The 24450-nt window shown below is 44.9% G+C and overlaps 1 protein-coding gene across 2 annotated transcripts in view; it reads left to right on the top strand.

The window, feature by feature from the left end:
- Nucleotides 1-24450, top strand: part of trrap (transformation/transcription domain-associated protein) — an 88336-nt gene that overhangs the window by 55018 nt on the left and 8868 nt on the right. For both annotated transcript variants that reach the window (XM_069664118.1, XM_069664117.1), the window contains 9 exons: nucleotides 2022-2217; nucleotides 2870-2988; nucleotides 3081-3227; nucleotides 5381-5481; nucleotides 8556-8757; nucleotides 10444-10605; nucleotides 16842-16932; nucleotides 17106-17311; nucleotides 18113-18374. In XM_069664118.1, coding sequence (XP_069520219.1) covers nucleotides 2022-2217; nucleotides 2870-2988; nucleotides 3081-3227; nucleotides 5381-5481; nucleotides 8556-8757; nucleotides 10444-10605; nucleotides 16842-16932; nucleotides 17106-17311; nucleotides 18113-18374 — 1486 coding nt within the window. The remainder of the gene's footprint in view (nucleotides 1-2021; nucleotides 2218-2869; nucleotides 2989-3080; nucleotides 3228-5380; nucleotides 5482-8555; nucleotides 8758-10443; nucleotides 10606-16841; nucleotides 16933-17105; nucleotides 17312-18112; nucleotides 18375-24450) is intronic.

The raw sequence follows: 24450 nt of genomic DNA, 5'->3' as shown, positions 1-24450 counted from the left end.
CACTACACTTCCTGTCTCTCTCACTTACTCGCTCCACCACCCACACTCCCGGACTCAGCTTTTCTCAAACAGAGCTACACTTCTGCAACAACAAGAAGCACACACAGGTTGCCAGGTTGAGGACACTGAACCTACTCGAGCACAAGACTTGCGCTTGGACAATGACAAGCAACGAGTCCCGTGTGCCAATTTGTTTCATATCTGGCAACCCGGGTGACGAAATGGGCAGTGGGCGGGATCACGCAGGCCAAAACACACACAGGGGCGTTCCGCACTGGATTGGTAGTTTCAGCACGTGAACATACTGGCTGCAGCATTGTTGTCGGAGAAGCCAGTATTTCAAATTAGCATGTTTCCCTAATCTCTGATGACATATCATGACCATTTTATGATCAATTCCAGTAAATATATTACATATTGTTCCTTTGAGTCTATTTTCCTTTAACAACAGAACATCCCTCTCCTACTTTTATCACTCTTGGTTCAGCGACTCTGACACCCACATTAAAAGTAGAGACAGTTCAGGTGGAGCGACATGTTTCTTTATAAAATAGATACAAACAGACTTGTGGGCTGCAGTTGCATGACTTAAACGCTATGTCATCTATCATTTCTAACGCTGTTCAAATGTATGTTTAACCGGCGCGATCAGCCCGGTGACGGTAACTTTTAGTAACCGTCTCCTACGGTGTCTCCTCCTTCCGGTCGACGCACACAACCTCACGCCCTGTGTGCGCTGCAGGTGCAGCCGCTACAAATAAGCACTCCGTGGCACGTCCGCTCCGTTAACAGTCCGTTTACAGGCAGGTGGCACACAGGCGGACTTTTCCTGGTGATTGGTCGTGAAAAACGAGAAACTAGCTGAGTTTTCATTTTGCACCGAGCAACAATAAAGTAGCAGCTTGAGTGGTTCACCTAATTTGCTTCACTACCGCACGTCCTGCGATGTGGCCCTAGTTTATACCACTTATTGTGCAGTCAAATTGACTAAAGGAGGCTATGATGCATTGCTTTTTCTTCGGGCTTTTTTTAGAGCTCTCCAGGTCTAGCTGTCATTAGAGGTAAATGTGTTTGGTCACTTTGATCCATCTCGTTTGTGGAGGCTTTCAGCCCCTGGGATTGTTGAGTATGAGTGTTAAGCCAGTGACCTCGAGGAGGACAGCAGCAGTATGTCTTCTGTCATCATGCCTGTCAATACCCGGACAGTAACAGTCCTCTTTTCCTTCTTATTCCAGCCTCTGCCTCTTCTCTCACCCTTTTTGTTTCTTTTCTTTCTTGATGCTTTTATCTTTATTTGTCTCACTGTCATTTCTTCTCTTAACCCAGCATCCTCACACCCTTTCTCTCTTTCTCGCCACCACTGCTTCCTGATCTCCTGATCCCTGTTCACAACACCTCCCACTCCCCCATCTACTTTCTACCCCTTTTCCATTTAGGTGTTTTAGTGATGTTCTGCTTTACACCGCACACTGAAGACAGTAAAAAATACTGAAAGAGAGACGAGGCAGGCGGCTTTTTTTAATGGTTTGCACGTCGACACCCTGAGGCGAGCGCAGATTAAAACTGTGCGGCTCCGGATCCTAAACAAAAACACAAAAAGAAAACAAATGATATACATGAGATTTCTTTAAAAAAGTGACTGTCACTGATTGACGGCAGATGGACGCCGCGTGCGTAAAGCGGTGCAACCTAAGCAGAAATGTTGGCTGGTAGGATGCGTTTGAGGAGATGTATTGTGTAGACAGAATATTAAGAAGATTAAGTGCAGCTGGTTCGCTGTCTGGACCGAATCTTTGAAGCAGACTGAAGGGCGAGCCTGGAAACACAAAATGTTACGTGTAAACAAAAATGTGAGCCATTCCAAGCAGGGGAAGTGTTTGCCATTTGGCTGCTCCTTCAGATCGGCCACCTTGCAAAGTTCTTCAAAGATAGAAGTTAGAGTGCGAGTTAAGATGCATATGATACAGAATGGAAGATATAAGAGGTTTAAGAGCAGGTTTTAACTGCTGTTTTGTTCCCAGGCGGCGCAGCAGATCATCGAGCTGCAAGAAGCGGCCCAAATTAACGCAGGGCTTCAGCCGGCCAACCTGGGCCGCAACACCAGCCTCCACGACATGAAGACTGTGGTGAAAACCTGGAGGAACAGACTGCCCATCGTCTCTGACGACCTCTCCCACTGGAGCAGCATCTTCATGTGGCGCCAGCACCATTACCAAGGTACCACAGAGACCGAGCACATATTTATTTTCACATGCACACACATGTGTAGCACTCACACTCCAGGACTGCTGCTTCTGCTAGTTCCAGTACGGGGTCTTCTTTAAAAGGCCACGATGTGCAGAACCCCCTCAGGGTCTCTGTACATTTCCAAATGTCAGCTCGCTAAAGCACTCTCTCTCTCTCTCTCTCACTGCAGGACATAACTCACACACACGCACTCGGACACACACATATTTACCTTGCTCAGTGCTCAGCTCTCTCCCGCGGTGACTTTGAAACCATTCAGCGAGGCAGCCACTGCAAAATGTGATGTCTCAAGCAACTTGAGCTCCAACTCTTACTGCGAGGCGCTAAAATAATGACAGCGCTGGCTCTGCAGCGCCGTGCCAATAAAATCCACTTCATTTATACGTGACAGCCTTCAAACTTATGTTAAAGTGAAATGGAATTTTCTTGATGAAATTCATCGACACGGCCCATTTACTGTTCAATACATTTAGTGTCCCCGGTGCCCTCCTCTGCATTATGACAGCTGAGCTTTCAGAGTGCTCGACGATCCCGGTCCTGCTCTGAGCTCTCCTCTTTCTGCTCATACTCCAACACGCCTATAAAGATGTCCATGTTTATCACAGTTTGTCTCTGTCCTCAGCCATAGTGACGGCGTATGAGACGAACACGCAGCACGATCCGAACAACAACAACGCCATGTTGGGAGTTCACGCCTCGGCCTCTGCTATCATCCAGTACGGCAAGATAGGACGCAAACAGGTACTGGTTCAGGCTCATGAGCACTTAAAGTATTCGTTCAACCTTTTAGATTGTGTTTGTGAAACCTCATCACACTTTTCTTTTTCATTCAGGGTTTGGTGAATGTTGCTCTGGACATCCTGAGTCGTATCCACACCATCCCCACGGTGCCCATTGTCGACTGCTTCCAGAAGATCAGACAGCAGGTCAAGTGTTACCTGCAGCTGGCTGGAGTCATGGGCAAGAATGAGTGCATGCAGGTAAGATGGGATGTGACACTCTGTCCTTTACTATACTTCAACTTTGGGAATCACTATTAATTTGTTTGAGATAATTACAAAGAATGGATGCATACACCGATCAGCCATAACATTATAACCACTGACAGGTCAAGTGAAGGTGATAGCACCTGTGATGGGTGGGATATGTTAGGCAACAAGTGAACTTTATTGTCCTTGAAGTTGATGTGTTGGAGGTGTGAAAAATGGGCAAGCGTAAGGATGTGAGTGACTTTGACAAGAAGCCAAACTGTGATGGCTAGACGACTGGGTCAGAGCGTTCCCAAATCTGCAGCTCTTGTGGAGTGTTCCCGTCTGCAGTGGTCAGGACCGACCAAAAGTGGTCCAAGGAAGGAAAACCAGTGAACCAGCGGCAGGGTCATTGATGCGTGTGGGGCATGAAGGCTGGCCCATGTGGTTCACTCCAACAGAAGAGCTACTGAAGCTCGAACTCATGAAAAAGTTGATGCTGATATGGAGCTAGGTAGCTGCAGACCAGTCAGGGTGCCCATGCTGACCCCTGTCCACTGTTGAAAGCGCCTACAATGTGCATCAGAACTGGACCACAGAGCAATGGAAGAAGGTGGCCTGGTCAGATGAATCACGTTTTCCTTTTACATCATGTGGATGACTGGGTGCGTGTGCATCGCTCACCAGGGGAAGACACGGCACCAAAATGCACTCTGGGAAGAAGACAAGCCGGCGGAGGCAGTGCAATGCTTTGGGCAATGTTCTGCTGGGAAACCTTGTGTCCTGCCATTCATGTGAATGTTACTTTGACACGTACCACCTACCTAAACATCAAGTACACCCCTTCATGGAAACAGTACTCCCCAATGGCAGTGGCCTCTTTCAGCAGGACGCTGCAACAATGCTTCAGGAATGGTTTGAGGAACAACGAGGTCAAAGTGTTGACTTGACCTCCAAATTCCCCAGATCTCCATCCAGTCGAGCATCTGTGGGATGTGCTGGACAAACAAGTCCGATCCATAGAGGCCCCAATTCGCAACTTACAGGACTTAAAGGATCTGCTGCTAACGTCTTGGTGCCAGATACCTCAGCACACCTTCAGAGGTCTAGTGGAGTCCATGCCTTGATGGGTCAGGGCTGTTTTGGCAGCTAAAGGGGGACCTACACAATATTAGGCAGGTGGTCATAATGTTATGGCTGATCGGTGTATGTGAGCATTAACTTACCTTTCTCTGCTTCTATTTCTGATGTTTTATGGAGATCTTTTATTAGAGAGGATCACTATCTAGAACGCTGCCCATAAGTGATATCATATTATAAATATCATGGTGTTAACAAGTGTGTTTATCATGTTGAAAATCCCCCTTGGTTATGTCAAACGCATACATTTGTGTTCCTCATGACAGCCAAAATCCTTCCCTACAAAGAGAGGACATCATTTAGTTTGTGCTACTTAATAATGCATGATCAAGACATGATAAATATATTGTTTCCATGTACAACCTGCACCGTAATGCAGCACACGTCAACAGCTTTAAACCGTAGTGCTGCATGCTCCCGTTTAAAGCCAGCCTCTACTGAAGAACAACACATTTGATGCACTCCATGTGATTTAAGCACTGGGGTTGATTTCTGTTGGTAGTAGCTGGAGGCGCAGTTAGCGGTACTTCGATTGGGGAAAGTAGTAAGAGCAGGGAGTGTTCGGGGCGGCTCGAGGTGACAAGTTATAGCAGGGAGACTTATAAGAGAGCGTTACTCAGGAGTCTGCACTTAAGCCCATGGAGTACTCTGATTAATAGAAGCAGTTCAGCACACCACAAGTCATTAAAAGTGCCAGTAGACACTCTTCTCTCTCTTTCTCGCTCTCTTCTATCTCATCTGCTCCGGCTCTCTCTCTCCGTCTCTCTCTCTCTCTCTGCCGCTACACATCGTTTGTCACAGCAGCACATAGGGGACACCTAATCAGAGGCTCGCCATAATGGAAGTTTAGTTCCCTTAACACCTCTTTTCTTACTTCTTAATGAACAGCGAGCAGTTTGTTTGTTTTTCACCTGTGATTACGCCCCTGTCTAAAACACAACGTCGGGGTATTTTAGCCAAGAAGTTTCTTTCCTGCAGTTTAGTGTGGAGTTAAACCTGTTTTGTTCCCTGTGTGTGTGTGTTAGGGTTTGGAGGTGATCGAGTCGACTAACCTGAAGTACTTCACTAAGGAGATGACTGCTGAATTCTACGCTCTGAAGGGGATGTTCCTGGCTCAAATCAACAAGTATGTCATTCACTAATCCACCTGTCCTGTCTTTTACCACATTTCCTCAGGGTTTTTCCCGGCTCAGAAGCGGCCTTTGCGACGCACAACGGCAGAATCGATTTGCTTACAGTGAAGGCAGAAATCTACACAAAATGTCTATTATGCTTGAGTAAATGAAAACCCAATTTACAACTGGTTAAAAAAAATTAATTACATACATTTGAAGAGGGGGAGGGAAGTGAGTTAAAGGGAGAGGGGTGTAGAGTTTGGAGAAGGGAGGCAGTCAGTGGTGGAAAAGTACATTAACTCAAGTTCCACACTTTTTATTTTATACATTTTATGCAACTTCCTAAATATATTACTTTTTACTACACTGATAAAATTAGTAACTAGTACCTTTACAAATTAAGATTTGTACACATAAAATGTGAATTGAAACATTTAGTCAGTTGATCAGTTAGTCAGAAAATGTTTTGGCAACTATATTAATAATTAACTTTTCAGATAGGCGCTGGTGCGTCGCTGACGTTTTCATGCAGCGGCCATTTGAGTGTTGACCTGTTGTCAAGATATTACTGTCAAAGAAAGAAACTGTTAATCAAAAAGAAAAACACAGGGATGAAGCGCTCCTCAGCGCCCTGCCACAGGTTTCCTGCCGGAGAAAAACCTCACAGGTGATCTGGTCTTCCAAAGAGCTACGCTAGCTTACAATGTCCTGAGAATCAGGTCCGGAGTTGTCCTTTCACAATTATAGCACACGACAGGAGATTGTCGTGTCAGACGTGTTCTGGAAATACTCTGTTTGCTCTAGTTGAGGAGTGCAGGAGGCAGGACATGATGAAAAAAGTACGTACCGGTTGTAACTCAGTGTTTCTAACATTTCCATCAGAAATAAAACGGCTTTTATTTTGTGAAAAATCAAAGGAAGCCTATGCCATTAGTGCTAGCTTAACTGCGGAGTGTTCAGGTTCAGTCAAAACAATGCAGCTTCAGCCGCATGTGAAAATGTAGCGGCTGTGGATGAGAGGGGAGATGACGGCTGGAAGTCAAAGACTTGTTTTTATAGTTTACTTTCTGCTTAAACAGTTGTTTGATAAATTGCAGAAACACATGTTTTTATTTTATTCTCAATTGTTATGATTTTGGCGGTGGTGATTTTCCTTTGCCGCTGGCTTAAACCTCTTTGGGGGTCGCCAAAAATTCCTCTATTCAGAAAAAACCCTGTTCCTACGTTGTACTAGCATTTCCACTTTGTGGCTAACTTCAGATTTGCTGTTTCTCTTGCCTTTTTATCCCCGTGTTCCCTTTGTTCATCATCACATTGTCCTCAAAATGTGTAACTGGTCCCTTGACTGTGTGGGTGTTTCATCCTGTCTGGACATGGCAGTCGCTTCTAATCTGCTCTGCTCGCTCTAAGCTGACTCACCTCTGAGATCATGTGGCTCCCGTGTTAACGTACATCTGTCTCATCAGTTTGTGACACTGTCAGTATTGTGTTTGTGGCTGCAGGGGTTGCCTGTGGATGCTTCGCCCACAGCCACACTCTCTCACACCCTTCAGCAGCCCCCTTTTTTTGCGCCCGTCATCTCTGACGTGACACGGCGTCCTGAGGGGTGAAAGACAAATTGAGGAAGGCTTATTAAACGTATATTCAGCTCAATAATTAACTTGAGGCAATTTGCGGGAATCTCGGGGATCAGCAAAACTTGCCTCCACCTCAGCAGGGTTTATTGCAATCATTAAGTCCCCCCTTAACACCAGGCAGGGGGTGGGGGGAATTAACAGCAGAGTTGGGGTTAGGGGGGTTGAGAGATGTGCGTGCGTGCATGTGCAACCACATGTGCAGAGGATTTTGGGATCATTCAATTAAACGGGTGTCAGAGATTTGACAGTCTGTTGGGTGCCTGTGCTCCTGTTGAGCCGGGAAGTAGGAACTGTTAATGTACTTGAACACTGGCAAAGTGACTGAGGCAACCCCATTAAGTATTACTGGTGGGTCCTCGGCTCTGACTCCCATAGCAATCAAGCTCCCATTTCTTAATCACATGCCAAAATGCCTTTTATAATAACACATTTTAATTGATTGGCTTGGGAGACGTTTCGCTGTAAGTAAGTGGGAGAGCGCTCCTGGAAGCGCTCCTAAAATGTCGGAGGTCCATTTGCAAAGTGTATCTCAGTGAGGCTTTTTCATTGACAGGCCTGTCTCCTTGTTTTGACTGCAGCGTGGTGCGTCTAGGGGTGCCTCTTGCATCTTATTTATTAATCAAAGGCTGAAAGGTGTGTTAAAAAATTATTCACAGCGCGTGCCAACGAGCGGTTAGAAGCCGCTCGGCGCGCTGAAAACAGCTGATGAGTCAGAATATATTTCCCTGTCAGCATAAATGGCGCAGTCAAAACGTGGGGGCGCTGCCAGATTCCACCTGTCTATTTCTTCGCCTGCTATTTAACAGCTTCTAAATCGAATACTCACAGTGTGACTGCTAGATTGCACTGGAAAAAAAAAAATACCAAGGGTGCTCGAGTTTTATCAGCCGGCAGATTTCTCTAAGCTGCAGCAGTGCTCTTCACGGTCAAAGTATTTGTGTACAGATAAATATAGCCATTACCCCGAGGTTCTTACCTTGCTGCAGCCCTGTCACTTCTGATGAAATAGGAAGATGCTAAGCTCGTATGTCACCCGGTATTTAATGGATCGATCTGCGCAGTATGATAGGAGTTCAACTCATATTCCAGCATAGCCAAATACCTGAACCCTCTGTGACATTAATTCATGCTGGGTTAAACGCTTACGCTGTAGAGCTGAGGGGAAAGGGCCTTGAAGATTACAGCACATGAAATATGGTGCTTATTGATGTGTAGTACATAATTCAGAATGTGATCATCATAATCTGTTTCTCGCACACTCCGTCTTTCTCCTTTTCTTTCGCTCTCCACGCAAGTGTTGCATCCATCTCTTTCAACCCGCCCCTTCTCTTCTGTCTCCTTCTGACCTTCCTCTCCAGCTTCCTCCCTTTGCTCTCTCACCCCTGACAACTGCGTGCCCCCCTCGCTCTCCAACGCCGCTCACCTTCGACTCCCTTTTCTTGTTCCAGGTCAGAGGAGGCCAATAAGGCCTTTTCGGCCGCCGTACAGATGCACGACGTCCTGGTGAAGGCCTGGGCCATGTGGGGCGACTACCTGGAGAACATCTTCGTCAAGGACCGACAGCTCCACTTGGGGGCCTCCGCCATCACGTGCTACCTCCACGCCTGCCGGCACCAGAACGAGAGCAAGTCCCGCAAATACCTCGCGAAGGTGATATCTCCATCGGCCACATAGTCACTGTTTGTTTATCTCTCGTTGAGGATTCATTAGTGAGAATGAATCAAGCATTTAAGCACCAAACCCCTGTTTCTATAAAGCCTCAATCAGGTCTCCTCTCAGATAGGGTCACTTTTAATCCCCTTGTTTCCTGACCTCATCCAGGCTGTACATTATTTCTGCTGATGAGAAGAAAGGCATTATTCCCCCCCTCTCAGACTCACAGTTACAAGCAGTGAGCAGTAATTTGATCGATTACAGTCCAGCGCTAGACAGTGCGGATGGGTTCCCACAGCGGATCGATGGCCCGAGTGAAGGCCATCCTCTGGCACGGGGGGTTAACAGACTAATGGCCTCCCCTGATACTGCAATCTCATGACCCTGTACGTGGACCGACCTCTCTCTAACAGTCAGACCGAAGCTACCATACTTAGCAGTGGAGTGAGCCTTATGTGGAAGGTAAAGAGAGGGACTCCTCGCTAACAAGCATCCCACCGCCTCGCACAGACACGCATTCACACAGTCCCCCGAGAGGCACAGACAAGACCTCTATATGCTCTTATGATGGGGAAAGTGCTCCAACATTGAAGTGGTTGTCAAAAATGTTAGAAGTCTTGTTTTTTTCTTTATTTAAAACATGTTTAGAACAGATCAAAGACTGTATAAATAATGCACGTAGCCACCGTGACGTCACCCATTTGTTTCTCTACAGCGAAAGTACAGCCGAAATATGGCCGCCACCATGTTGGTTTACTGGAGCCTGAAGTAACCAAATTTGGGTGGTACTGCAGAAAAGTTATCAAAGTTAAACAGTCTGTGTCTGTGGCTGATTCATTAGCTCGTGAATGAGCTAATTCAACTTTCCCGGGAGGAGATTCTGTTTGTGACGGTGACTGACAGGTGTTTATTTATCAGACTGGAGCCTCAAATGGCCACTGGAGGAACTGCAGTTTTCTGCACATCCGCATTGGCTTCATTTTTCAACACCGGAGGTTGCCGCTTGAAACAGATTTATTATTATCATTTGATAGGGGTGAGAGTGTGTGAAAACATGACTAAACTCCCTGCTGGGTCTCCGCGTCAAAGAGCCGCACATGAGTCAGATTTAAGAGCCTCATCCTGATCGCGGAAGAGCAGCTACCTTTATGTGTCAGATCAGATAAATAATAGATAATCTCCTCGCACATCCAGTGTTACCATCAGCCATTGCTGTTATTATCTGTGCTAATAATGGCCGCTCCCAGCTTCACATTCCAATTAGATGTTTTTCCCGGTGACCCCCCTCCGGCATTGTGCTGCCAAGCTGGGTTTGGCACAGCTTGGTCCTGATGCTGGGAAGTGAGGTGACCAGTCATTATCAGTAATTATACACAATCTGTGTACCCTGGTCGGCTCACTAAGGAGAGCCCCGGGGGTGGCTGAGTGGGGTTAATGTCTTCATCATAATGTAGATGCACACACAAGCACACCAGGGGAGCGGGGATCATCTCCACGCTGGCTCGGCTTTGATCATGGGAAGGATTGCCAAGAGGCTGCTTGGCATTCAGAGCAGAAATGGTCTGATTAATGATAGAGACTTTACCTCTCGCCACTCGGTGTCTTCCAGTTGTTGGCAGAGCGTTGTTGTTGTTGTTCCTTCATTTTATTTTCACACTTTTTCTGTTGTTTTTCCTTCCGTAGGTGTTGTGGCTGCTCAGCTTCGATGACAAGAACACCCTGGCAGACGCTGTGGACAAGTACTGCATTGGAGTCCCGCCCATCCAGTGGTTGGCATGGATACCGCAGCTCCTGACCTGCCTGGTTGGTTCAGAAGGCAAACCTCTGCTCAACTTAATCAGCCAGGTGAGGCCGTTTCCAAACCTCCTATCCCAAAGCCAGATCTAGATCCCCATTGAGCTTCAGCCAAAATCCTCCTGTTGTCTGAAATTAACTTTTTTATCAATGAAAACATCTGCCAGCCACCTTTTTTTTGGAGTAATCTCACCATTTAGACTCTTTTTTCTTTTTTTGGATGCTTTTAATTTCTTCTTCTCCAGCTTCATGTTTGGACGCCTCCCCCACCCATCAATCTTTCATATTTCCTCCACTTGGCTTCTTTCATCCATTCGGGCCAGCACATCTGGCTGCTGCGTTAGCATTAGTGCTCATGCACGTCTTTCTAATCAAGATAAATGAACTGCATTCACGCCAAAGTGCCCTCTCTCATGCTTTCTATTTACCAAATTAAGCATTCAGATTCCTCCACTGTCCCTTTTTACAGCAATTTATTGGTTTCCACCAGTCCCCCGCTGGATTGGTTTTTAAATTATTTGTTCAAGAAATGATTATAAAGTTAATATCGTACGCATCCGCACTGCGGGAACAGAGCTAGTAATTAAAGCGAGGACTAATTTGCTTTGCTTAATGGAGTATTATTTCCGCACAATTTGAAGTGGGTGATCTTCAAAGAGTAGTCTGCTATGACAAACAGCCCTCCTCTCAGCAGAGCAGGAATATAGTACAGAGGATGTGAGAGTAAAGAGGGAAGAGACGGGGTTTTGAAAATGCAAGTGGGTAGAGTAAACGATAGATGTAGCTTCATGAGAAGACAGAGAGAGCGTGTGATGTAGTGATGATTGCTCTGGGAATCCTCTTTACTTTTTAGCACGCAGATAGAAGGAAACATCTCTGAGCTTTGGTTGATGAGCTCATTAACAAACCAGCTTAAAGCAGGTTAGTTCTTGAGTAAATGAACGCAGCAGTAAAGCATCATGTTATGTTTATGCTTTTGTCTTGAATTTATATATATACTGTATATATTCTGTTTTCATATTTTTAGTCTACATAGAGGACACATGGATCTTACAAGGTTCAACGTTTTTTTCTAGGGATGCACGATATTATCGGCACGTTATAGGTATCTGCAGATTATGGCTTGAAAATGGCATATCGTCATCTGCTGATATTTTCCGCCGATAAAACAACACTTTAATTATGTCTAAATGCTCATTGATTACCTAAAAAAGCTTGACGTAATGCTACGACATTAACGCGCGCACAGTGCCTGAGAAAAGTTATCAACATTATACAAATAAAGACTAAAAAGTCACAGAAACTCAGTTAGCTCACATTCTCGTCATTTTACCAAATGTAAATGTTATGTTGTTTACTTAACAACAACAAACACGTTGAAAAAACACTCGCGGTCACAGCCGACGCTAGCAGAGTGTAACATAAACATCATTGCAAAAAAAACGTCCATATTCATGGACGCACACACGATAAAAAGAGTCTTTCGGCAATCACTGATCACGCTCTGTAGCAGGTGCAGTAAACAAGTCCGGGCATGTCTCCCTCACTGCCATGTTTAGGGGGAGATGCTGCATTCAGGTGTGCTCAGAAACGTGAGTGATCAGACACGTGACCTCTTTGTATAACGCCTCTTCCGTCAAGCGTAAGAAGAAGATGTCTGCGGTATGGCAGTTTTTGGCCACTACATTAAGAGTAGGCATGATATCAGTTCCACTACAGGGGAGACTTCTTGTTCTCTGCAATTAGATGGAAAAAAACATGTGCCTAATATATCGGTATGGAAATCGTCAATCGGCAAAAGGGGTTGGAAAATATCGGCATATCGAATATCGGCAAAAAATTCAATATAACAGTATAAACACTTAAACCAGCACCAGCCTTTTGCATGTGTATGAATAAAAGCCAGAGACCCAGTCCTGTCTTTGGTCCGCCCCGTCAGCCTGTAATGACTGAAGACTAAAAGCTTGACACCCTCTCCTTCATCCTCTTTCTATGCAAAGAGAAAACCACATTTTAATGCATGGAAGGCTTTGTCTCTGCCGCTGACCTGAATAATTTAGAGTTTCTCTGCGGCGGCGGGATGTTTAAAAAACGTATGTTGAAATATTGATGAAGGTGAGGAGAAGAGCGCCTGGGGGCAGGAGGGAAGATGAATCAAAAGTTAACAGAGAATCTCAACACCTCTCGCGCTCCCTCCCTCCCTCGCTTGGCTTCCTCCTTGTCTACCGCTCGCCCTCTTTCCCTCGGTCCGCCTCGGCCTCGCCAAAATATGACATTTCTTATCTTCCCATTAGCGGCCTGATCTGTGGTTCCTCCTCTTCCTCTCTGCCTTCCTTCCTCTTTCATCTTTAATGCTGCTGTTAGAAGCCACTTAGAGCTCCCTCTTGCCATAACTCTTAACTCCAGTCATCCACTTTTCATCTCAGTGGTTGATTTTTCACTTTAAAACTGTCTTACTTCTCTGTTTTGGAAGGAAATGCAAAATTTATATTCACTATATTTATAGAAATATGTAAGAAATACTGTAATGTGAGCAGTTAGTTATCACCGACAGAATAATAACAACCTGCTTACTATACAGTATCCTGCTTATTACACAGCTTTTTACTTAAAAAGTGATTATCTTTCAGTTTTCCGTTTTTAAAATATTCCGTTACACTCACAGTGAAAGCTGCGTCCATAGCTAACCCTGTAGCCTTCTTAAAATGAGTTAACCAAGTTAATATTACTCACAATTATATGAGCTAACAAGCTAATATTACCTACAATTAAATGAGCTAACAAGCTAATATTACTCACAATTATATGAGCTAACAAGCTAATATTACCTACAATTAAATGAGCTAACAAGCTAATATGACTTACATTAAACAAGCTAACAAGCTAATATTGCTCACAATTAAATGAGCTAATAAGCTAATATTACTCACTTTGAAAAAAGCTAACAAGCTAATATTACTCACATTTAAATAAGCTAACAAGCTAATATTACTCACATTTAAATAAGCTAACAAGCTAATATTACTCACATTTAAATAAGCTAACAAGCTAATATTACTCACTTTAAAACAAGCTAATATTACTCACATTGAAATAAGCTAACAAGCTAATATTACTCACATTAAAACAAGCTAACAAGCTAATATTACTCACAATTAAATGAGCTAACAAGCTAATATTACTCACTTTGAAATAAGCTAACAAGCTAATATTACTCACATTTAAATAAGCTAACAAGCTAATATTAGTCACATTTAAATAAGCTAACAAGCTAATATTACTCACATTGAAATAAGCTTACAATCTAATATTGCTCACAATAATATGAGCTAACAAGCTAATATTACCCACATTGAAATAACTTTACAATCTTATATTACTCACATTAAAATGGGCTAACAAGCTAAGATTTCTCACTTTAAAGTTAGCTAAGCTAGCAGGTATGGAGAAATAACAGACCTCAGAATGCCGTGATTAGAACCAAGTATTTAACACAGCCCTGTAATATGAGAGATTAAGAGAAGGCAACGAAGTTGCAGAATACTCTATGTGTAGTCGGTTGTGTTTCCCTGTACATTTTCCCCTGACGGCTGAGTCAGCCTGAGTTTTTTGTGGCTGTGGCTTTTTGTACTGGAAGCGTCCTGCAGCTGCACTTAAGCCACAAAGGAGCAGTTAAAGGCTTCTGGTGGTGCCTGAAGGTTTCTCCATCGCTAAATTACCTCACCATCGAGGAAGTGGGAAGTGTTTTCCTCGATGTAGTTCAACGTAATAGTAGTTTTCCTTCTTTTCTTCTTTGTCGTCCCCAGGCTGTCCAGGCTTAGATCCACAACAGCCGCCGCCTCTTTCAGCAGTTAGTTAATCCTATCTGACTCCCCGGCCTTGGTGCTGCCTTTGTAGCGAACTGTGAATGAATGACCACGTAGAGTTTGATTGACAGCTGAGTTTGTTGAAGAATGTAACTGTCGGGATCTGAAACTGCTGTTTAAGTTGTCCAGTCTTTGTAGAAGTACAGTATGTACTCCTTAGCTGTAGTCCTATCCTTTCACACACTTGGCAGCTTTAAACATGAGAGGTTTTTTTTGTGTAATCTTGATTTGTGTAGTTTGACTCCCTCTGAAGACCTGGGCTGGATGTCAGAGGAATGTGGATGGAGTCAGAGAAAGCTAAGAGGGTCCAAAATCCATTTAGCCTAGGGCTACAGTATGAAAAAAGGCTTCTTCTCTTTCTTTGCCTCTCTCCTTTGTATCTCCCTCCACCATCCACCTTTATCCCCCTTCTCGTCATATCGAGCTCAGTGTTGCTGTTGAGAAGTGGAGGTATCCCTTTCGCTCTGCAGGCGTACAAAGGGTCTAAAAGGGATCAAGTAGCTACGTAATTGCCGCCCATGAAATTGTGCTCCGAGACCTGAGAGAACCTTGTGGTTTGGTGTTCCACCAATATCCAGAGGGCCTAAAGCCAGGCCTGCAGACCTCTCCCGCTTATTATTTCAATAAATAATCAGTATGCTGTTTTTTTTTAACTGTAGTTTTTAAATGTGCAATGTTTTAAAAGCAAAAAAAAAAAGTTTTAAAAATGACAAGCTGTGTGCCGGGCTCATTTTACCTCAGCAGATCTCTGTTCTCACCTCAGTAAAAGTTAAGGATTGTGTTTCACAGCTCATGTTTCTACCTTTAGGCGCTCGCTTTGTGCAGTCACAGTGATAGCCAAATGTCACACTCACAAATATATCAGTGTTGAGTTGAGATTCCCTCTCTCATTCATTCAGAGTGTGATTCCTTTGCAAAGTCTGTGTGTGATGTCGCAGTGGTCCCTGTCTTATGTATTATAATGTCATTTGGTGAAAAGTTGTAGCCACAAGAAAGGGGCTGTTTGAGAGTGTGTTCAGAGCTTTTACTGCACATTCACAGACTCTATATTCAAAGTGGTTATAGACGCCGAGACGTCACCCATTAATTTGTATGTGGCTGTATTGAAGCCGTATTAAGTTTGGCTTCAAAAACCAACATGGCCCCAGGGAAAATGCCAGAGGCAACCATATTTGAGGAGAGGGTGGAGCTGGAGAGGAGCAAGGGGTTGGCAAATGCTATACAGTTATGCTAATTTTAAGCTTCATATTTCGCTCTGTGATACCTGTGGAGTAGCTTAGCATAATTCACAGTTTTCTCACACCGGTGCTTTGTGCAGGCTCTCATACAGCCTCTGCCTGAAACGACTCAGTCAGCTCTGTCCCTTTTAAGAAACCCCACCCCTACAAGCCCGCTTTCTTCTGATTGGCCAGCTCTCCAAAACCTGCTGAGGCTGCACTTTGTGATGTCACAAAGTGCAGCCTGAGCAGAGAAGCCTGGAGATTACTCCAACATACTTTAACCTACAGATTTGAAACTTCACCCACGTTTAGTCTGGATATCCAACACTGTAACATTATATATATGTCTTAAAATGTGAAACAGCATAATACCCCCTCTTTAAGGCTAATTCATTAGCTGCCTTATATGACAGTTAATGGCATTGTTTTGCACAAAATGAGATTCAGAGCGGACCTGCTACTGTCTCACACTCCGTCTGACACGGTGGGAGGCGAGCAATAGATGAGCAAAACAAACAAGGTTAAAGTTACATAAAAGAACCTGTCTTCTCATCACTGCAAACAGCCGTCTTCTCTGCGGGGAAAAGCCAACAAGAATCCTGACTCCCAAGAACCGACTCCCACAAATAAATCAGTGTTATGTTAAAGACAACACTGAAGAAGCTAATAAGCCACGTTAAGATATCTGATATGTTGCTAACTAATATCCTACTTTCTCAGTGAGCTGTGACGAACTGAGACATATATTATACATGTTATGTAGGCACTTAATCTACCTGCTGTGTTATCAAAGAGATTTTACCTGCACCAAGTTTGAGCTGAATTTGTTCTGCGTTCAAAACTTGCCGTCTCTTATGTCCTGACTTCAACCATTAAGCCTCCCAATGTTGTCGGTGACTTTTCTTGAAAGTCTTGAGGGCGATTTCATCATCAGTCACATTCAGTTTTGTAATTCAGCCATGACGTGTTTTTAACTTCCCTAACTCCCCTGACTCAAAGCTTCAAACGCTGCCTGTGTTACAGCAGAGGTCTCTGGCTGTATCAGTATGATATCTCCCTCTCTCACACACAAACAGTGTCTCTCTGTTCCACCATCTCTCCATCACCTCCACCTCTCTCTCTCTCTCTCTCTCTCTCTCTCCTTCGCGGTCCTGAGGGGGAGTCTTTGAAATGTAATCTGTGACCCTCTTTTATCTGCTAGGTGGGACGAGTGTACCCCCAGGCTGTCTACTTTCCTATCCGCACCCTTTACCTGACACTCAAGATCGAGCAGAGGGAGCGCTACAAGAGTGGTGAGTAAACATGGCTGTAGTGTGTTGCCTCTTTAGCACACTCTAAACTTACAAAGAAGCTCTTTTAACTTCTAACATGCTGAGTTATTAAATGTAAAGATAGGTAAAGATCACCCTCTTTCCCCTCTTTCCTTTCTTCCTTCCGTTTTCCTCCTCTCCTTCTCCTTTCCTAGATGCATCCGGACAGCAGCAGCCCACTTCAGTAGGGGCGCAGCCTCACTCGGGTGGCTCCGACCCGGGGCCTATCCGGGCCACTGCCCCAATGTGGCGCTGCAGCCGGATCATGCACATGCAGCGGGAGCTCCACCCGACCCTGCTCTCCTCCCTGGAGGGCATCGTGGACCAGATGGTGTGGTTCAGGGAGAACTGGCATGAAGAGGTGAGAAGAACAAAACATGCTGCTTTTGAGTGTCTGGTTTTTTAGAATTAGTCGGCTGCTTGTGTGACGTGTGAAAACAGGGTCGTGTGTACATCTTGTGTCTGCCACGCCACCTGGTCAAGCAGATGACCACAGTCTCACTGGTGGGCCGACACATCTGTTTAGTCTGCGGTGTCCTGACTCGTCTGCAAACATGTCATTTCCTGACTGAGCTAATCTGTTGCCATGACGATAGTAATTGTAGCTTATGTTCACGTTTTAGATATTTTTGAAGAACATGTGACGACTTACAGTCATGTCTGCGCAGGAAGTCGCCCTGCCACAATCATACAAACTCAACTCGTGCTGCTGCTACAAATTGTTTTCGCCATGCTAGGCAGCGTCCACCCGCGGTATCTCGTCTGTGGGTGGAGGAGAACACTGGGAGAAAGAGGCAGCGGAGCGCGACAGGTGATGGATGGGTGCAGCAAGCGTGTAGGATGGGGCAGGGGATTTAGGGCTGGAAGTTTGTTGATGTGTGCGTGTGTGTGTGTACCTCTGTGTGATTATCTGTGATGGTTAGGGGAACTCTGGAGCAGCTGCAGGCGTGATGCTTCATTCCGCGGGGCAGGCAGGTGCAGAGGCACGCGATGCCATCGTGCTCCCTGCTTTGGTTAAAGTGTGACATCATGCTGCACCTATGTTCCTTGGGAAACATGTGCACTCTGTTCCTCATGTCTTCATCAAGGACTGGACTAGTTTGGAGGTTATGTTGCTTAAAAATACCAATATTTCTGTAACTTCCTCCTCTCCTCGCCGCAGGTCTTGAGGCAGCTCCAGCAGGGCCTGGCCAAATGCTACTCCGTGGCCTTCGAGAAGAGCGGCGCAGTGTCGGACGCCAAGATCACGCCGCACACGCTGAACTTTGTCAAGAAGCTGGTCAGCACCTTTGGCGTCGGCTTGGAGAACGTCTCCAACGTCTCCACCATGTTCTCCAGCGCCGCCTCCGAGTCGCTCGCCCGGCGGGCCCAGGCCACAGCGCAGGACCCCGTTTTCCAGAAGATGAAGGGCCAGTTCACAACAGGTCGGTTTGCTTTTGGAATACACACACATCTGGATGAGACGCCAAACAGGGCAGCCGTTTCATTTTGAGGTCGTCCATATGTTTACTTTTTAAACCTATGTTGTTTGTTCACTTTAGTTTGGTGGCTGTCAGCCATGTTAACATTTAGCACGGCTGGTTTACCTTTCTGCAACTTCAACATAACACTTGAGACAAAATGTGAAGCATATGTTTTCAGACACCCAAAAAAAGTTTTTATTTTTGACTTTTTGACAAGGTGTGACAACTGGCCGCACAGCAAAACCAGCAACACCTCCCACCTCTTCCCCCTCAAGCCCCACATCACACGTCAGCCACATTACAGTAAACAAGCGGCGCATGTGTGCTTCTGTGTGTCTACACTAGTTTCACTGATGAGACGGGTGCTCAACTCGCCTCTGTGGCCATTTATTGAACCAGTCACTTTGTATCTGCGTGGACACTGGTGCTGTTAATATGGGTGCTGTCAAGACTGTCACTGTTGCAGCTGTAGCATCGGTGTTATGTAATGTAATTAAGGTTTCTAACCAGATGAGGTGTCGGGGACCGGAGCAGCGGAAGAGCGGAGAAAAGAGTGATTGGTAGCTGTGTAAACAACAGAAGTGAAGTACAGTTTAGGTATGCTGCTTGCATAATAAAGTGACGGGAGTTAGCCTCAAAGCTAGCTACAGCTTCGGCCCTGGAGCAGAACAACAATAAGTCTCCCCTGTGCTCTCTGACTACGGTCGGGACGCTAAAGCAGGAAAGGTCAACAACAGCCTAATCTCTATTTAAAGATTTTACATAGAAATGACAGCAGGTGTTCTGGTTTCCGTTTGTAGTAAGCTTGTAGTCAAGTAATATTGACCAATCACGTATCAGCAGGCTGCGACGTATGCAGGAAAAACAGTCCGTGTGGAGAGCAAAAGCAGGCAGAACGTAACGTGCCAGCGTCAGGGGCAATCTGATGATGATTTAGCTTCTTATTAACAGCTAACAATCCGTTCTAGATCTAAAATTCATCTTGAGATAAATCCCCCCTGTCACCAAAGCCATTCAGCGTTCAGATTTCCCGAACGGAAAAGGAAGTCGTTTATTGCTAACCGCCGGCTACATGCCCCGGCATGTTCACCGCTGTCCACTATATCATCGTCAGACAATAGCCGATGGGATCCAACATTGACAACAGCTTGGTTCGTTAGTTTACTCCGTTGGTTTGTAGCAGGCAGCGTATTATCGCCACCTGTTGGAATACAAGGCACACTACTTCAAATGTGAGCGCATTATGGGACTCTGGACAGCAGATTACTAATTTGTTCATTAGGTTTGTACGATATATCCTATTTCGATTGAAAAGTGACACCCCTAGTAGGTGAACACATTTGTTGTAATGCACGCAAAGTGGTTGCAACCATAATCTTCGCTGCAACACTGATGCTCCTAAAACTTTTCCATGTTTGGTGAAATCAGCCAAAGACTCTTGTGTGCTCTTGCCTCAGCTGGAACTATAAAACTGAACTCTTGAAAAAGTTTTGTCTTCAGTCTAAGGAGGGTTTAAAAGTCTGTCAAACATTATTTGCTACAATACAACTCTTCAGTCTGTGATTAAATTATTACATTTCTTGGCAGCTTTTTATATCAGGCTGAAAAGGATTCTCAGTGCTTGTAGTGGCTGAGTAAAATAACCTGCAGCACACTGGCACCGGGCAGCCTTGGCCCGTTTTATATTGAAATGTAAATGTAGTGCTGCTCCACTTATGCTAAGTACCAGCAGCCACCAGTCAAGTGCTTTTTTATTGTGGCTGGAGATGAAGGTTACACCTACTGTATTATCCTCTTTGTCAGGGAACCCGGCATTGTTTACACAGCGCCTTCTCTACCTAAAGTGAATAAATAAAGCTCAATGCTGCAGCAGCTGAACAGGTGGAGTCAGAGTTTACTGCTACTGAAGCTGCTTTGGCAGAGGGAACACTTTATTCTTCTTCTATGTTGTATGTTAGTTTAAAAGCGTGCAGGGTAGTTTGGTTCTTTTTAACAGAGAAAATTATTCATCAGAGATGACAACAAATCCGTTACTGAGTAAAATATTTATCTACAGATACTACAAGTGGTTAGATCGCTCTCTTCAAAGCCAGCAGACTCCATTAACAATGGAGCTTACCGAAATAACCCTTTAAAACACCACACAACAACACAAACTAACCGATCGAGGCAACGGTAGACCATCAGCAACTCGCGTGTTCTGCAAGATGAAATGACTGTTTTGTCAATGGAGTCTGGTGGGTTTGAAGGGAGCTACATAACTGCTGTTTCTGGTTGAACAAAGGATCTTACTCTTTGACAAAAGGTCGTTAGTTTCAGTTTATTTCTTTGCATAGGATGCATGTGTAAGGTAACCATGGCAACACTATAAAAACAGTAACTTTTACTTTAAGTACTTTTTAAGTGAGCTACTTTTTACTTGAGTAGAATATTTCAGTACACCTCTGATAAACAACTCTTGTCTGTTCATCAGTTTATCAAGGTAAGATGATACATCACCTAACAGAAAGTCTGCTAATTTGTCCAGCTGGTTTAATGTTGAACTGAGTCTTAGATGATCCATTGATGGAGTGTGAATATCAACAGTAGGCAGCTTGTGTCTTTAAATGTACTTCTTTTTTTCTCTGAATCCTTTAAAAAGCTCCTCGTGGCACATTTTGTACCTCGCCAATCTGGACTGCGAGGTGTTGAGCAAGTCACTCTACAACGAGAGATAGCTCTCTGATCTTCCCTCAGATTTAGATAAACACATTTCAAAGCAAAACGTCTGTGATGTTTTTCTGTGTCTGCTTGTAAAGCAAAGAGTCATTTTGGCCTGTGTTCAGATTCATGTGCGAGCTGTGGAATCCAGCCGGACAGGTGCAGGTCTGGTAAAGCCAAGGCCTCCTCTGAGACACTTTCCCTAAAAACAATCATTCCCTTGTTTTCTGGAGCCGCGTGTCTGTTTTCCTACATTGCATAAGGGAGGTGAACCACAGTTTGCTGGACCCACTTTAAACAAAAGCTGTCTGCAGCTCCCAGCCTTCGAGAAAGAAACACTCTTTGCTGACTCGTTTTTACTCCCACAGACCGACTGCACATACATGTTCACACCACCAGCTCTCTGCTTTTTATTACATTTCCACACAGCTACTCCTCCCTTTCCATTCTCCACCTCCTCCTCCCTCTCTCTGCTCTTCAGTCTCTTCTTTGCGTTTCCCCTCCACTGCTCCTGAGAGTGGCCAATAGAGCTAATGTGTTTGGCCCTGGTTTAGAGGAGGATGAAGGCAGTGAGTGACTATCACCTGATTGTAATAAGTGAGCTGATGATTGTAGAAAGTGTCAGACAGGAGCGTTAAAGATGGAAGAGAGGAAAGAGAACCAATAGGAGTGAGAGCCTGAGAGGAAACACCAGACAGGTGTGATGGTATTAGCGCGCAAAAGCATGAGAACGACACACGACGTACTGACTGATTGAACAACACAAACAGGAGCGAGCGAGACTCGGAGCGAGCGCTGATGAATCTCACCAGATGTCGCGGCGCCAGCTGTGCTCACGCAGCCAGGCGTCACCGGGGCTTCTGCCTCGCAGGGTGCCTGCCGACCATCGCCACCCAGCTGTCCCCAAGGCGACTCGGGAGCGGGGGTCGACAGAGACGGAAACCACACACGGCTTCCAGAGCGTAACAAACAGGGTTTACGGAGCCGCTGAGCAGCCAAGCTCCCACTCCCCACACCGCGTTAGCGGCTCACTCGCTTTCACAGGGTTTGTGGGCTGGAAAATATGGGTTTATGTGTGCACATATAACATTTGGCAGCAGGGAGGCATTCAAATCCAATTACGGTGGCTGCTATTTGCATGAGTTACTGTTTTAGGAGTGGATCCCATCCAGAGACTTTTGTCAGAAGACAAGTTTTCAGGCTTTTTAATTCTGTGCCTGAATCGTCATGCCAAAGTTACATTTAGCACAGTTAGATGTAACTGAATGTAGTTCTGTAAAGCATTTGGCTTTGTTAGCAGTCACACGCTTTAGATGTGAACTTTTACTGGCAGCATCCCCTCTAACTCCCAAACATGCTGCTGTGAAGACTTCTGAAACGCTCCAAAGTTCACCTCACCAAGTTGACTGAATGCAGCCACACACAATCCAGCACTGAGTCATGAGAGAATGATGGCTCTACACACAGAGGAGCCCACCCTCCTGAGGCTGGGTCCATGGTGTGGTGCAGCAGTGCAGATCCTCCGCTGTGGTCTGGAGAACACCTGCCAGAGGTCAGAGAGCAGCCTGAATACTCTCCACACCACCTCATTGTCTCGGCGTCCTTTTTCCTATAGCGAGCGTACAGAGCAGAGGTTAAAGATGAGTTCAGGGGCACTGAAAATAAACTGCTCTTGCTGGCTCTAATGCACCCCAGAGACAGAGCCTCTCTTACAAAGTGTCTGCAGGTGAAAATGTCACACATTTGAGGATCAAGGTTCAAACATTTCAAAGAAGGCTGTCGCTCCTTTCATACATTCATAATTATTTATATATTCAGGGATGTATGAGTTGTAGTAATGTAAGCTATGTGCCTCAAACAGGTAAAATGTGTTATATCCAATAAGGTGGAATTATATTACTATATTGCTTCCAAGGAGTGCAGCACGTCCCGTTCTTTCTATTTGTAAGCATTATACACTTTTATGGCGCTGAATTGTTGTCGCGCTGCAATTCCTCAGGACTGTTTCAATTTTCCCCGTGCTATCGAGGCAGGTGAATTGCAGGCAGACGGATGGCGAAATAGGGCCACTCCGAAAAGAACATTGGCTGTTTTAAAGGGCTTATTTAAAGTATTAGGAGGTCTCACTCTGGGGGAGATTGAACGGGCCTGAAATGGCAAGGCCTTGCAGTTTCATGGATTCATTATAACAGGCGGCTCAAACAGGGTGTACTGAAATAGGAGAGGTGGTTTTGCCGTGTGTGTTTCTATGCGTGTGTGTGTGTTTGCATTCATGTCCTGGGGGCTTTAGTCTAAAATGGAAAAACCTCGACTGCCTCGCTTCCCCCTCTCTCTTTCCGTCGTCATTCCTCCGGCTCATCACAATATGTTATGTGCAATATGAGTTGTGACTTGAAACAGGAATTTAATACTTTAAGACTCTAATTTCTGTAGCTCTAATTTAATCAGCTCCCAGCCTCCACCAGGGACTTTTAAGTCGATAGAGCAAACACTTCTCCTTGTGCTGCCGGCCTGCCGTGAATAACTTACCCGTGAAGTTCCCTCCAGCAAGGCAGCGCGCGGCTGGAGCGGCCAGCACAATATTTAGAATGGACTTTTCCCAGATGTTGGTTTGTGTAGCCGGAGCCCTCCCTGAAGCCTTTACTGTGAAATACAAGGTGCTCTCAGTTCATGTTACTGGGTACATAAAGGTAAAGTAAACACCCACATCTCACTTTAATTAATCTGTAACATTTGGGGTCTTTAAAGGGAGTTTAAACTCTATTTTCTTTATTTATATTTGACTACTTTTTTGTGTTTTCTTTTTGATTAATTTTAAACCTCTTGTCGTGTTTTATTAAGCGTCGTCTCTTAGAAACATATTTACAGCACAGGTAGGGGAATATCATAGACTGTATATAATGGACATAGCAACCGTCGCGTCACCCGTTGGTTTCTCGACTGCGAAAATGAAGCCGAAATATGGCCGTCGCCATGTTGGTTTACTGGAGCCTGAAGTGACCAAATTTGGAGGAGAGGTTGGTGTTGCAGAAAAGCAAGTAGTTGAAAAAGTTATCAAAGCTAAACAGTCTGTGGCTGATTCATTAGCTCGTGAATGAGCTACTTTAACTTTCCCAGGAGGAGTCAATCAAGCGAACCAGCCCCTATGATTTAAGGCTTCATATAATTAAAACGGGTGTGGTCCAAAAAAAATTCACCCCCATACAGTTATCTTGAACCATAAAATTAACAATGTATAACAAAACATTTTTTTTGTACCAGGCTGTGAACATGTTTATTCCTGCTGTTAAAACGGGCATTTACCCACCTACCGTAATGTTATTTCTTGTTTTCTGGA

This window comes from Semicossyphus pulcher, unplaced genomic scaffold (assembly GCF_022749685.1).
Source record: "Semicossyphus pulcher isolate SPU_LCO1_2020_fin unplaced genomic scaffold, fSemPul1.0.p SCAF_16, whole genome shotgun sequence".
NCBI lineage: Eukaryota > Metazoa > Chordata > Actinopteri > Labriformes > Labridae > Semicossyphus > Semicossyphus pulcher.
The sequence above is the reverse complement of the archived record's forward strand: the minus strand, read 5'-3'. Positions and strand labels throughout refer to the sequence as shown.